Source organism: Macaca thibetana, chromosome 11 (genome assembly GCF_024542745.1).
Source record: "Macaca thibetana thibetana isolate TM-01 chromosome 11, ASM2454274v1, whole genome shotgun sequence".
NCBI lineage: Eukaryota > Metazoa > Chordata > Mammalia > Primates > Cercopithecidae > Macaca > Macaca thibetana.
This window is the reverse complement of record NC_065588.1, coordinates 105891212-105906422: the sequence shown is the minus strand read 5'-3', so window position 1 is coordinate 105906422 and position 15211 is coordinate 105891212. Positions and strand designations below refer to the sequence as shown.

Genomic DNA, 15211 nt, shown 5'->3' with positions numbered 1-15211 from the left:
AATATTTATTAATTAGTGGGGAAGGCCCTGAGCAGTTGAGATCCACAGGCTGCTGGCCCAGGGGTAGGCAGGTTCCTTTGTTTTTCTGCAGGTCATTTTTTCCAGTCACCTAGGATAGGCCACGACAGCCTGCTGCCCAAACTCCCAGACCCACAGCTCACTGCAAACCACCTCCTCTGGCCCATCTGACCTTGGATCCCAGATAAGTGAACTGTGGCTCTTTCTGGTTCCCTGGCCATTTCTCAGCATACAGCCAGACCTCATCACAAGCTACTGTGATCCCTGTTTTACGGGAAAAGGGAGACAGGGGTCTCAGACTGGACCACCTCGTCCCCCTCAACCAAGCTTTTGACATTATCATCACAGACAGCCAGAGCTGGGTGGCTTCTTAGGTCCACCTCATCTGAGCCCTTGTTTTATACAGGGAGAAGGCCGAACCCACTCATCCAAGATCATTTCGCCCATAGCCTGGTCGAGAACTTTCTCCCTTGGTTGAAAACACAGCATGACCCCAGGTCTGGTCACAAAGCCCTTCCTGTCTTGGTTCTGTCCAGGGACAACAGGGACAAGAGGAGAGATCTGGGCCCCTATCACCCAACAACCATGCCTAGGAGGAAAGCGCAGGAGCCTACTTGGCTTAGCATCCAGGCACTGATTGGCAGCAGCAGGGCACCCAATTCAATTAGCTGCTTATCTCTCTTCCTGCCTTCCTGTTTCCCGTGCTCTTCAATTATAGGCAGAGTCACTGTCTTTTCCAATAAGTGAAGAGATGTCAAAGGATCTGAATGGGCGGGGGAGGCAGGATGTCCTTGGTGATCATCCACACTCTCCTGTTCCGGCCTCGGAGCAGAAAGAAAGGGCCAGCACAGGTCATCAGGCCCAGCCCCTCCTCTAGCCATCTGGTAGCAGAGGGCAGGGAGTCTTGACGGCTGGACAGTAGCAATCAAAGGTTAAAAGGCACAGACCCTTTGAGACAGTCCAGCCGGAATTTTTTTTTGCACGGATGCACATGTACAAAGATGTTCATTACAGGAATGTTTAGAATAGTGAGAGACTAGAAACAACCTAAATGTCCATCAAGGAAGGGCTGGTTAAATGTTACCATTTTTTATTCCTGCAGTGGAATACAGTGTAGCTGCTAAACCCCTGAACAAAAAAGAACAGGCTGCCAATAGTAGCAGAGATCAAGTAGGGCTAAGAAGCAGAAAAAAGGGCCACACTGCAGATTTCAAAGTCAGCAGTGAACACTTTCCAAAAGTGAGGGGCATGCCCTGAGTACCAAATCTAAACCCCTTATTTGAAGCAGTGAAAGTAGGGGTTTGTCAGCTGGTGACAGGCTCTTCCCTTAGACCTACTTGGTTTAGAAGAGAAAAATAGGTGGGGTTACAAACCATATTTGCAGGAACCTGGGTCTGAGGAAAAAGAGGATAAATGAGCACACATACAGAAATTTTTAGTTAGCTCAGGACAGGGCCTTGCTCTTCCCTAAGCTGAAAATGGACTGGCAAAAACTCATTTCCTCCTACATAATCTAAATCGAACCAGCATAGGGCCTAATAAAAATAATCTAAATTGAACCAGCATAGGACCTAATAAAAAATAGACTAAAAAATGAAAGCAAGGAAAAGCATAAGTAAAGCAAGGAAAAGCATAAGTAAATTCATGGTTGGCCAAAAACACTTCTCATCAGAAGGATATAGTCATAGAAGAGATGAAGATCATAGATAAGTATTTTATCAAGAAGGAAAAAATAGGCCGGGTGCGGTGGCTCAAGCCTGTAATCCCAGCACTTTGGGAGGCTGAGGCGGGCGGATCACGAGGTCAGGAGATCGAGACCATCCTGGCTAACCCGGTGAAACCCCGTCTCTACTAAAAAATACAAAAAACTAGCCGGGCAAGGTGGGCGCTTGTAGTCCCAGCTACTCAGGAGGCTGAGGCGGGAGAATGGCGTAAACCTGGGAGGCAGAGCTTGCAGTGAGCTGAGATCCGGCCACTGCACTCCAGCCTGGGCGACAGAGCCAGACTCCGCCTCAAAAAAAAAAAAAAAAAAAAAAAAAAAAAAAGGAAAAAATTTAGTAAGCAGTTGTTTCTATAAAGCAAAAACACAAAGAAGATACACAAGAGCAGGAAAAAAAAAAAAAAAAAAAAAAAAAAAAAAAGCTTACTGCCCAAGTAAAGGGGGAAATAGAATGAGCACAGGAAAAAGAAAAAAAAAAAAAAAGGTGCAGAAAAAAAGTGGAAAAAAAGTGAGCAACATAAAATGAGTCAGAAAGGTCTAATCAGAAAAAGCTACATAGGGAAGATAGGTGAAAGATAGCCAATATGTGCTTAACTGGAGTCCCCAAGGAAGGAAACTAAAATATAAGCCTCAGATCTGCATGCTGAAAGGGCACAGTACTGTGTTCCAGGGAAAATAGACTCTATATGGTCAACTCCAAGACACATCCTCGTCAAGTAACTGTACATGAAAGATATGGAAAGATCGAAATCAAATAGATGTGGGAAAATCAATCCTCAGCTTCTCCATGGCAACATGCAATATTAGAAGACAGTAGAACAAAACCCACAAAATCCTCAAGCAAACAAAGTGAACCAGGAACTTGCTTTTTTTTATAACTCACTCAAGTAGACCATTCTGAATGTGCAGAAACTCCAGGAGTATTGTTCGCATGAGGCCTTCTTAAGGAATATACTAGAGGACCAACTTCAGACAATGGGTGAACCAAGGCAAAAGATTTGGTAGTGAGCACTATTCTTATTAAAGAAACAAATGTGGGGACTGTGGTGACATACCAGATGCTCTGTTATAAGCCCTGAGAATACAGTAATAGCATTGCTAATAACAAACAAGAAAGGAAGGAGGAAAGAAGGGGACAGGATTATAAGTAGACTGATATCCTAGTCTTTATGTCGAACTCCTGGCTTCAAGTGATCCGCCCACCTTGGCCTCCCAAAGTGCTGGGACTGCAGGTGTGAACCACTGTGCCCAGCCTGATATCCTCATCTTTAACAGCTGGAATCAAAAGATATCATTAAAACTGATGTTAGATAATAGAGGTTTGAAAATATGAAGTGAACTCTACAAAAATATTGTGGAGAGAAAAAGAAAATCTACCAATTTCATTGTTTTATTCCTCCTAGGGAAAATAATAGATACTATTCTAAAGAAATAGAGAATTAATGGCCGGGCGCGGTGGCTCAAGCCTGTAATCCCAGCACTTTGGGAGGCTGAGACGGGTGGATCACGAGGTCAGGAGATCGAGACCATCCTGGCTAACATGGTGAAACCCTGTCTCTACTAAAAAAAATACAAAAAACTAGCCGGGCGAGGTGGTGGGCGCCTGTAGTCCCAACTACTTGGGAGGCTGAGGCAGGAGAATGGTGTGAACCCGGGAGGCGGAGCTTGCAGTGAGCTGAGATCCGGCCACTGTACTCCAGCCTGGGTGACACAGCGAGACTCCGTCTCAAAAAAAAAAAAAAAAAAAAAAAAAAAAAAAAAAAGAATTAAAGAATAGTTATACCACTAGAAAAAAGCCACTAACCTTCCTTATGATTAGTAGGTACACAAAACAAAGCAGAGAACACAAATCACACGGTTAAAGACTTTTTAGGACAATTTAAATAAAGCACAAATGACTGAACTAAGACCAGACATGTGTCATATCAATAAATGTAAATGGCCTAACTCTCCTATTAAAAGAAAAAAAGGGCATTCAGACTGGACCACAAAGCTTAATCCAACTCTATAGTATATGAGTCACATCTAAACAAAGTAATTCAGAAAAGTTGAAATAAAAGGATTGGCAAAGATTTTAAGAAAAATGTGAATTTAAAAGGCAGAGATTACCATTTTAATAGATAAAATTGAATCCTGGACTTTTTGGCCTGGATTCAATTTTATCTCTTAGGATGTAATTCACTATGAAGATTTAAGGTTATTAATATCTATGCATTAAATAACATTGCATCACCATTCAAAAAGCCAAAGATACAGGTGCTACAAGAAGACATAGACAGGAACATGTTAGCAGTAGGTGTCTAGTTCCTTTCTCTATCCATGACAGTTAAGTAAGGATATAGAAAACCTAATAGCCTAATTAATGGGAGATAAAATTGGTATACACCAAACTGAATCCTGAAAACAAAGTGACTTTTTAAGTCCCCATAAAAAAATCCACAAAGCTTACAACAATTACCATAGGTTATATCATGAAGAAAGTTTCAAAAAATTCCTAAAAAGTAGAAATAGTAGATAAGATTCTCTGATCATAAAAACACTACCACCACCCTAGAAGTAAAACACAAGGCTGGGCGCAGTGGCTCACGCCCATAATCCCAGTACTTTGGGAGGCTGAGATGGGCGAATCACTTGAGGCCAGGAGTTCGAGACCAGACTGACCAACGTGGAGAAACCCCATCTCCACTAAAAATACAAAATTAACCGGGCATCATGGCAGGAGCCTGTAATCCCAGCTACTCGGGAGGCTGAGGCAGGAGAACCACTTGAACCCAGGAGGCGGAGGTTGCAGTGAGCCGAGATCATGCCATTGCACTCCAGCCTGGGCAACAAGAGCGAAACTCCATCTCAAAACAAACAACAAACAAAAAAACACACAAAACACCTACTATTTGAGTGGATGTGTGGGACTCAAATGAGTCTTAGGTTAAAATTTAAAATATCTAGAAAATAATAATAATGAAAATACTACATACAATTCAGCAGTGCTCAGAGCCTTGTAGCCTGAATTTTTCCTTTTTTTAAAAAAATTAATGTAAAAATGTAACTCTGTAAGGGAAAAAAACTAAAAGCAGAAAGGTTGTAATAAAGATAAAAGCATAAATTAGTTAGAAACCAGAAAAGGATAATTACTAATAAATAAATCCTAAAGATGAATCTTTGGGGAAAGGGGATAGATAGTATCATTAGCTAACTAACCTAATGAAGAAAAACAGGAAAAAGAGCACAAAATATACAATATAATAAGGGTGAACTCATCACTTAAGAGTTGTAAAAATTATTTAGTTCAAACTAATGCAAGTCAATCTGAAGACCTGGATAAAATGGATGCTTTTCTAGAGAAACATAATTTACTAAAGTCATTCAAAAAGCAGTAGAACAATCAAACTAATTATTAGTGAAGAAATAGCATTATCAAAGAGCTACCCACTCACCCCAAATAACTGCACTAGCCCAAACAGGTTCATGGAGGATCAACCAAACTTTTAAGAACAGATAATTCCATGTCTATTTAAACTGTTCAAAGCAAAGAGAAAGAAGGAAAGCCTCTATTTTCTTCATGATGTGAGTGCAATATAGGAAAACCCAAACAAAATTGTTCCAAAAAAAGAAAACCAAAGAACAATCTCTTTGACGAGACTGAGGCAAAAATCCTAAATAACAAATCCAATCCAGCAGTATATAATAAAGAAATATTTACCATGACCAACTGGGGTTTAATTTGGAATGCAAGGATAGTTCAATATTAAAAAATCTATTATTCATATTAATTCACAAATGGGAAAAAATGTGATCATAAACACTGAAAAGTCTTTCGGCAAAGTTCACCTTCCATTCTTGATTTTTAAAATCCTCAACAAAACAGGAATAGATGGAGACTTATTTAACCTGATAAACTATCTGCCCCAAAGCCAGAATTTGCTTAATGGGAAAATCTAGAAGCTACAAAGCAAGAATGTCTATTATCACCACTATTATTGTTTCATTGTTCCAGAAATAGTAGCCAACTATTAAATAAAGAAATTAAGGTATAAAACAAAATAGGGGGTAAATTTATCATTTGTAAACCATATGATAGAATAACTGGAAAACCCAAGCACCTAAATTGAAAAACTGTTAGGAACAATAAAAGAATTCAGTAAGGTGGCAGAACTTAACAGCCTTCATATAAGCAACCTTCATTTGTGGAAGACAAGACTAGCTAAAAAAGCTAAACTATCCAGAAATAAACTTAACCAAACAATGTGCAAGATTTCAACCAGGCAAATGTTAAAACATTCCTGAGAGACATGAAGAAGTGTATCATGTTTTGGTGGGAAAGGCAGCATCATAAAAGTGTCATTTCTTCCTAAATTCATCTGTAAATGTAATGCAATCCCGGTAGAAACACAAATAGGATTTTTGTTTTGACCTAGATAAATTGATTCTATAGTTCAGACAGGAAAATAATAAAAGAGCCAAGGAAATTTGGGTAGAGGGTGAGAACAAGGAGCAACAACCTCTACCAAATACTAAAATGTACTACATGGCTGGGCACGGTGGCTCATGACTGTAATCCCACCACTTTGGGAGGCTAAGGTGGGCAGATCACCTGAAATCAGGAGTTCAAGGCCAGCCTGGCCAACATGGTGAAACCCTATCTCCACTAAAAAATACAAAAATTAGCCAAGTGTGGTGGTGCGTGCCTGTAATCCCAGCTATTCGGGAGGCTGAGGCAGGAGAATCGCTTGAACCTGGCAGGCGGAGGCTGCAGTGAGCCAAGATTGTGCCACTGCACTCCAGTCTGGGAAACAGCGAGACTCTGTCTCAAAAAAAAATAAAAAAAGTATTACAGGTTGAGCACCCCAAATCTAAAATCCAAAGTGCTCCCAAATCTGCAAGTTTTTGACTGCTGACATGGCATTCAAAGGAAATGCTCATTGGAGCATTTCAGATGCTCAACTGGTATAATGCAGATTTTCCAAAATTCAAAACACTTTGGTCTCAAGCATTTCCGATAAGGGCTACTCAACCTGGATATATACATGCTGCAACACAGATGAACTTATGTTATTCTAAGTGAAAAAAGTCAGTCACTAGTCCAGAATAGGGAAATTGTAGAGAAAGGGGAGGGGGTTGGTGGGGAGAGATGAAGTGACTACTGATGGGTGTCGGTTTTCTTCTTGAGGTGATGAAAATGTTCTAAAATTGACTGTGATGATGGCTGCATAACGCTGTGAATATACTAAAAATCATTGAATTGTACACTCCAAATTGGTGAATGGTATATGAATTATATTTCAATAAGGCTTTTTAAAACAACATAATAATTAAAACAGTATTGCACTGATACTTGAATGTATTTGGATCCATACCTCACGCTTTGTACCCAATAAAATATAGGTCATACAGAGATCATACCTTTTTTTTTTTTTTTTTTTTGAGACCAAGTCTCACTCTGTCACCCAGGTTGGAGTGCAGTGGAGCTATCATGGCTTACTGCAACCTCTGCCTCCTGGGTTCAAGCGATTCTCCCGCCTCAGCCTCCCGAGCAGCTGGGATTACAGGCGTGTGCCACCATGCCTGGCTAATTTTTGTATTTTTAGTAGAGATGGGGTTTCACTATATTGGCCAGGCTGGTCTCAAACTCCTGACCTCAGGTGATCCGCCTGCCTTGGCCTCCCAAAGTTCTAGGATTACAGGTATGAGCCACCACGCCAGTCCTCATACATTTCTTAAAAACCATCAAAGGCCGGGCGCGGTGGCTCAAGCCTGTAATCCCAGCACTTTGGGAGGCCGAGACGGGCGGATCACGAGGTCAGGAGATCGAGACCATCCTGGCTAACACGGTGAGACCCCATCTCTACTAAAAAAAATACAAAACACTAGCCGGGCGAGGTGGCGGGCGCCTGTAGTCCTAGCTACTCGCGAGGCTGAGGCAGGAGAATGGCATAAACCTGGCAGGTGGAGCCTGCAGTGAGCTGAGATCCGGCCACTGCACTCCAGCCTGGGCGACAGAGCGAGACTCCGTCTCAAAAAAAAAAAAAAAACGTCAAAGATCTATAAGAAACCTGGGGGAATTAAAAAAAAATAATCTCAGCCTGAGGAAGGACTTTCTAAGTATGATCCGAATTTTGCTTTCTAAGTAAAATCCAAAGGCCATAAAAGGATAAGTCTCACTTCCCCAACAAAACTCCTCCATGGCAGAATCAAAAACAACCAATTTGGGGAAAATATCTTCAACTCATAGCACAGAGGTATGATTCCATCACATACAAATATACAAATAGCTCCTACAAATCAAAAAGGACAAAAACCACCCCCCACCCCCCCAAGAAAAAGGAGCCAAGGAGATAAGTAGATTAGTCAAAGGAAAAACAAATGGCATAGACACAAAAAGATACTCAACCTCATTCATATAAAACTAAGTTTATACTGTAGCCAGGTGTAGTGGCTCACGCCTGTAATCTCAGCTGATCAGGAAGCAGAGGCTGGAGGATGGCGTGAGGCCAGGAGTTTGAGATTAGCCTGGGCAACATAGCTAGACTTTATCTCCCTCAACAAAACAAAACAAAATAAAACCCACACTGTGATCCTATTTTCACTGCTCAGGTGAGCAAAACCTAAAAGTGTGATATGATGCTGTGATGGTGAGGGGTGGGGAACAGACCCTCACACCACAATGTGAGGTGTCCACAGATACACCATCTAAAGATGTCCATCAGACCACAGCTATCAAAATGCCACACACACATCCCTTTGACCTGGTATTTCCACTTCCAGAAATGTACCCTGCAGTTTTATCCACATCCTCGTGACACATCCAGGGTTTACCGCTGCACTGCTTGTAATGGCAACAGGTCAGTTACAGTCTAAATAGAGGACTGGCCAAATAAATTATGGGCCACCCCTGCTAGAGAAACTATGCGGCGAAAGAATGAGGAAGCTCTTTAGAAGCTGATATACAGAATAGATGACAAAGGGAAACAGTGAGGTGCAGGATAGTGTGTAAAATATGCGTGTCCACACGTATTTGCTGGGACGCCCATAAAACATCTAGAAGGACACCCAGGAAGCTGACGACATGGACTCCCTCCGCGAGGGAAGCGGGTGGCTGGCTCAGAGGGAGGCTTTTGTCTATATACCCCTTCCTTCCTCCGAGTGTTGGATAACATGAATGTGTTCCCTTGTCTAAAGATAAATATTTAAAAGAAAAAATATTTTCACATCGTAAGCATCATGCTAAACGGCAACAGATCCTGGGCTATAGGACAGAAGCAATAGGGAGGGGTGGGGACTGCGGTGACCTGGAGACAGACATCCCTTTAAAAGAGGCAGTCATTCAGCTCTAGTCATGGCTGCAGTACAGGCACACAGGCCTATGTTACCAGAGCCTCTGTTTTTGTTTTTTTCAAGAGGTACTAGAAATCCAGATTTTAATGCAAATCTCATTTCTAAGTTCTTCATTAAAAAAGAAATTATGCTAGCTAAAAATAACCAAATCAAAGTGTTTGGGATCCTGGTCCTAGATAGTGAGAACAGACCCCTGGTCACCAGGTCCAGCTCCCAGTGAAAAAGCAAGGCCAGAGAGGGAAGAAAACGCCCAAGACCACAGAGCTGATGGGCCTCAAGCGGGAACCCCATTCTGTATTTTTTGTTTCCATGTCATCCTACTTTAATGGTGGTAAGGGAGACAGACACGGCGAGATAATGGTGGTGAAGCTGCAGAGGCCGGGTTGGGGCATGGTGATGGTGGTGGTCAGAAGAGGCTGCTGGGAAGAAGGTCAAGCCAGAGTTGACAGTCTTGCTCCACGGGAGCTGGCCAAAGGAGTGGGTGTCATTTTGGAGAGCGAGACCAGGAAGGCAGCACAGCCGTGGCCAAGGCCTGGGGGCCTAAGAGAGCATACCGACTTTCCGACAGGGCCATGGTGGGTGAACGTCCTCGGGGGTAAATGGCATTCTCTGCCCGCGACCTGCCCTGCAAAGGCTGGGGAGGCATCCTACTCACACTTGCGCAGCTCCAGGCTCTTGCTCGGGCGGGCCAGGTGTTGGCCCGGGGGGTTCTGGGTCCTCTGCAGACAGGCCAGCATGGCTGAGCTGGGGGTCCCCAGTGGGGCACGCTCTGCGGCAGGGTCCCTGCAGGAGGAAGATGGGGTGCTCTGTCACTTGGGGGCTGCTCCATGTTCGCCTCCCCCCATTCCCCACTGGGAGTCTCCCTGCAACCCTGAAGAACATCAGAGACTCTCAAAGCAGACACCCTTTTCCCTTATTTGACCAATGAGGGGACCAAGGCCTGAGGCATCAGGAGGCCCATCCGTGGCCTCATGGGAAGGGACAATCCAGGGCTCTTGAGTGTGGGCTGGGCTGATGGATCAGACATGCCCTGGCCCTGCTGGCGTATGGGTCACCTGCTCTGGGGCCTGCCTTGATGCCCCCAACTGGGTCAGATCCTCACTCCCGCCATGCCCCGCAGTAGGCTGTCCTTCCAGCTGGTGGTGGCCCCCTGTAAGCAAGTCAGCCTGAAGACCCCACCTGGTCATCCTGGGCGTCTACACAGAGGGGTGCTCGGGAAATGCCAGTGGGTACGGGGTGTCCCAGCTTACTGCAGTACTGGTCTGTCCTCCCGCCCAGAGTATCCTCACAGCCCCCTGCACCCTGAGCCCAGCCCTCATGGGCCACCAAGGCTGCTCTGACCTGAGATCCCTGTCGCTGCCTAAGTTCCTTACCCTGAATGGGAAGGGCAGAGGCCTGTGCCCCTCAGGGCAGCAGCTCAGATGTGGCTGCACACAGGCCCGTGTGGTACCTCCCCCCACAGCCAGAGCCTGACATTCACATGGACACTCGCCTTCAGCTTCCCCAAACCCACTCTCCTGCAGAGAACGTTTCAGGACGCCCAGGCACATTCCTGAGAGCCCGAAGCCCCTGAGCGGCAGGGTCAGAGTGGGTCTGCTTGTGAGGCCCCCATGGGAGCGTGGTGGTGAGAGCTTACCTAGAGGTCCCTTCCTCCCTTCTTGCTAAGGAGAAGGCAGGTCTCAGGGTAAGCGCAACCTTGGACACCCCTGATGTCCATCCACCTGGGCACCCTGTCCCCGCCACCTCCTGACCACCCCCCCCCAGTCCTGAGCAGCCAAGCTAGGTCACCTCAATCTTCATGTTGGTTTTAAAAAAGAAAGCAGAGGGGGTGTGTGCTGAAGGGGAAGAAAGGGAAGTTATTTAATACTGAACAGGTGTCTGGAGTCCTAAATTCTGCCGCTTTCTTCTAATAATGAAGTATTCATGAGGAAAAGCCTTTTTTCACTACTTTCTTAAGATACTAATTTCACAACAAGCTCCTTGTTATGGCGCAATTATTCCAATCTTGTATTTCCCGGAGACGGTTGCAGCCTCCCGTCTGTCCTGGCCTCTCGGTAAATGAAAGACAATCGCGTAACCACCTTTCATTATGCCCTATTTTACTTTCAGCAAAGGTACCCTGAAAGAAATGATTTCCTCTGAAAGGGACTTTTATTCAGTTTCAAAACCAATTTTCTCCTATTACTGTCTCAAAAAAAAAAAAAAAAAAAAAAAAAAAAGCGAGAGACAGAGAGAAAGTGGGGGATGGAGGGGAGGGAGGTGATTCTCACCGGCCCCCCCCAGTCGCCAGCCTTAACACAGAGACGCAATAAAAGCTGCAGTATCCACTTCCCGGCTTTGATTTCTGGTAATTTTAAAATAGGCCATTACAATCAGGCAGAAATTATACAGTTTAAAAAGGGAATGAAGTGGGGCTTATTGCAGGGATGAAAGTCCTTGACTGCAGGAAGGCAGTGCTGCTCTTCTCCTCGGGGACGTGGGACGTGAGCAGGTGGTGGGAGCAGGCCTGACTCGGGCCCACCATCACCACAGCCTTGGACACCAGCCCTGGAGGACACGCTGTGCATGTGGACAGGGAGGGCTGGGTGTGCACACACACTCTGGTACACACTCACCTATGTACATATGTGTTTGCTGCATGGCATGTTCCTCTGCACTTACAGGCACCCTCTCACGCACACACAGGTGGTCTATGGGGATTCACAATCGTGTGCAACCTGGAAGGTAAGAGGCCTGTGACGGCCTCCCTCACCCTTGCCCAGCCTCTTTCTGTGGCTCCTGCTCCAGTGCAGAGTCCATCTCTCGCCGCTGACATATGGGTTAGAGGAAAGAAGGGAGATCCAGAGAAAGCCAGTCCAAGACCTCTCTCTCCACAGATGGGAAACTCAAGCCACAGGGGACAGTGGCCTGCAAGGGCTGCCAGGCAGGGAGTGGCTGGGTGCACTTACCCCCTCACCACTAAGCTTGGCCGCACCCAGGCCAGTAAGGAGGGAGATCAGAGGCTGGTGCCCTGTGGAAACCTGGGTTGGAAGCCTGGAACCTCCCTGACTCCCAGCACATGCTGTGTGACCCCGGCTGGGCTAATGACCCTCTCTGGCCTGTAACAGTGGCTCCATGATCCCTATGGGTACTCCCAGGTCACTTTCTTCCAGAGTCCTGGCCATGCCCAGTCCTATCTCCAGCCTTTTACCCGGTGCCAGCGGTCCAGAAGTCCAGCCCTTCTCTATGTGCCCTAGTGCCCCTTGGGCCATACATTCCACATGCTTTGCAGGTGAAAATGGGTGGGCTGGGGGCTGCAGTTGTTGGGGGAGGGGCAGGTCGCCTATTCCGGAGCCTCCTGGTACCCCATCAGCTCCCTTCCCAGGGGGGCTTTGGTTGTCAGGTGCTCTTATGGTGGATGCTAGGCAGTTCTGGAGCTGAGAGAGGTCACCCGACTGAGCTCAGGGCGCGGGGGTTTCCAGGGTGCAATGGTGTCCAAGTGTAGGCCTCAGCTTTGGCTCAGCTTCACCAGGCAGTTGCCTGCATCCTCCCATTCCTTGCTTCTGGAGGGCTACAGGCAGCCTGAGAGATGCTCTTCACTTGAAGAAGAGGGACGTTTTTCTCTCTGCACCCCCTGTTCCCCCAACTCACTGCCCATTCTTCCAGGAACCCTGTGTCCTGCCATTGGGGGCACGTGGCAGGGTAGTGGGGTGTCCTAGAAGGGAAGTGGAGAGGGGACCACCACCTCCAACTCCTGTATCATCCCTATCATCTGCAACCAAGACAGTCAAATCCCCCTCCTTGGCCTTAAAACCTCTCTGGCCCCAGCATGGAGCCCAGCCCTCTTTGCCCACCACACCTCATCTCTCTCACGGCTACCCCTGGCCCTCCTTCCAGCCAGGCTGCCTCACACCTCCAGTCCTCTGTCCCTGCTGGTTCTCCTGCCTATGGCACCATGACCCTGATCCATTCGAACTCAGATCCGTCTTCAGACCCTTGCTCACCCGTCCCTTCCTCTAGATATCCAGCATTTCTGCTCTAATCACACCGAGGTGTAACTGCCAACTTTCACATCTCTCTCCCTCCACTGGACTGTGTTTCTTAGGGGTAGGGACCGTGTGTTGTTTGTCTGTCTCTCCCCAGTGCCTGGCAAGAATAATCATTTAATAAAAAGTGTTGAATGAATGGCTGAATCAATGAATTGGTTATTGTCCAATAAAGTGACCTAGGCCCAGAGAAGCCAAGTGTCCCAAACAAGGTCACACAGCAAGGCAGGGACAGGACTGAGGCATATGCCTAAGACACTCATGTTCTTTCTGTGACCCTACCTTGCCCCCTCCCTGCCTGGCATCATCCCATCTGCCGGAGGCCAGCCTCTCAGAGCCCCCACCTGGACTCATTACCCCCCTGGCCAAGCACCATCCAGGGAGTGCTGTTCATTTTGAAACCCTATCTGCAAATCAGACTGTTTATAAGCTCAAGGTCTTTTGTGACTTTAATAAAAAAGGAGGGGAGCAGGGAAGGGGAAAATGTCGCATGCCTCAATGATTAGAATGCTTGGCACCTTCCCTGACATGGGGGCTGATAAGACGCCTTATCTCGGAGACACCCGAGGAAAAGGTCCCCTCCACCAGATAACGCCCCCAGCTGTCGATGTGTCCTTTCATAGCTGAGGATTTAGATAAAGGAAATGTGACAGGGGAGGGGAAAGGAAGGAAGGAACTTTCCAGGTCCGAGGAGGAATTGAGTCTGTGATGCTCGCCTTAGCAGAACAATGAATGAGAGAAGGCTGTCTCTATTTTTATGGAAAGAATAGGGAATTGGGGCCTTGGGCCCTGCCTGCCTTTTGTCATCTTGCCCTTGCCTGTCTGGCTGCAGGGGGCATCAGGGAGCCCACGGGTCAGTGGGAGGGGAAGCTCTGAAACAGCAACATGCAACTGGGGGCTCAGTACAGTCAGCATGGAATTGGGGCTCAATACAGTCAGCATGTATTGACTGACCTCGTGCCAAGCCCATGCACCTCCTCCTCGTGACCGCTGTGGCCCCATTTCACAGCTTAGGAAATGGCCAGAGAGAGGGGAAGCAATTTGTGCAAGGTCACACAGCTTTTAGATAGCAGAGCCCAAGGATGCCAGCGCCAGTCAGACCCTCAGCCCCACACTGTCCAGCAGTTCCATTGTGGTTGGGCGCCCGTCAGCCCTCAGCTCCCAGTCTGCTGGGCAGGAAGGGATGGAAGCAAGGGTCTACTTCTCCCCAGGACCCAAATCCATTTTGATTCTACTGTGGGAGGGATCACAGAAGCAAGGGGTGAGAGGAGGGGAAGGGCTCCCAGAGTCCACTTATTCATCCCATAAACATTCAAGGAGCGCAACTCATGAGGCCGGCATTGGGCAGAACAACACTGAGGTGAGTAAAGCCCAGGCCTTGCTTCTTACCCACCCATTCATTCATTTAGGCAGCAAACACTTCCCAAACATCTTTTGGGTGCCAGCCCTGTGCCATGTACTGGGAGAACAGAAATTACTCAAAGCGTCCTGCCAGAAAGGAACATCTAGCCAGAACTGACCTCCCATTAAAATGAATGATCTTGACCTCTCTCTGCCTCCAGCATTTTCCTGATGTGGCAGGCATCTGGAACTTTCCCTCACGTGTCCGCAGGTCAGCAGTCTGCCCCTTGCCAGCCTGGGCTGACCCCAAGGCAGAATAGGAGGACACACCTGACTTCACAGCAGGGCCCTGAGGCTGTGACCCCGGGAAAGCCATGGGCTGTGCCCCTCTGAGCCCCCATCTCCTCCTCCACCTCCAATCCCTAGAGCTACCTACCTGGCTTCTGTGGCTCCATTCAAGGCCAAAGCCTAGCTGTGACCTGGAGGGGAAGGTCATGCCAGGCCCTTCCTGGTGTCCAACAGGACTAGTTCAGAGAAGAGAGCTGGCCCCAGAGGACTCTGGGTTGTACCTGCCAGGCAGGGGCACAGTGATAACTGGGGCTCTCACTGGCTGGGTGACCTGGAGAAGTCATAGCACCTCTCTGAGTCTGTTTCCCAAATGAACCTTTATGGGGAATGGATCAGCTGATAGTACGAGGGCCATCTAGCTTGGACATAAGAGGATGCAACCATTTATTTTTCAAACTTAATCCAGCTGTGTGCAAGGCGTGGGGCG

General features: G+C 46.9%; 2 protein-coding genes across 2 annotated transcripts in view; one reads left to right on the top strand and one right to left on the bottom strand.

The window, feature by feature from the left end:
- Positions 1–15211, top strand: part of MMAB (metabolism of cobalamin associated B) — a 282131-nt gene that overhangs the window by 80550 nt on the left and 186370 nt on the right. The window lies entirely within an intron of this gene.
- FAM222A (family with sequence similarity 222 member A) overlaps positions 1–15211 on the bottom strand; it is a 55060-nt gene that overhangs the window by 16308 nt on the left and 23541 nt on the right. Inside the window, exon 2 of the mRNA XM_050749799.1 lies at positions 9726–9853. Coding sequence (XP_050605756.1) covers positions 9726–9807 — 82 coding nt within the window. The 5' untranslated portion in view covers positions 9808–9853. The remainder of the gene's footprint in view (positions 1–9725; positions 9854–15211) is intronic.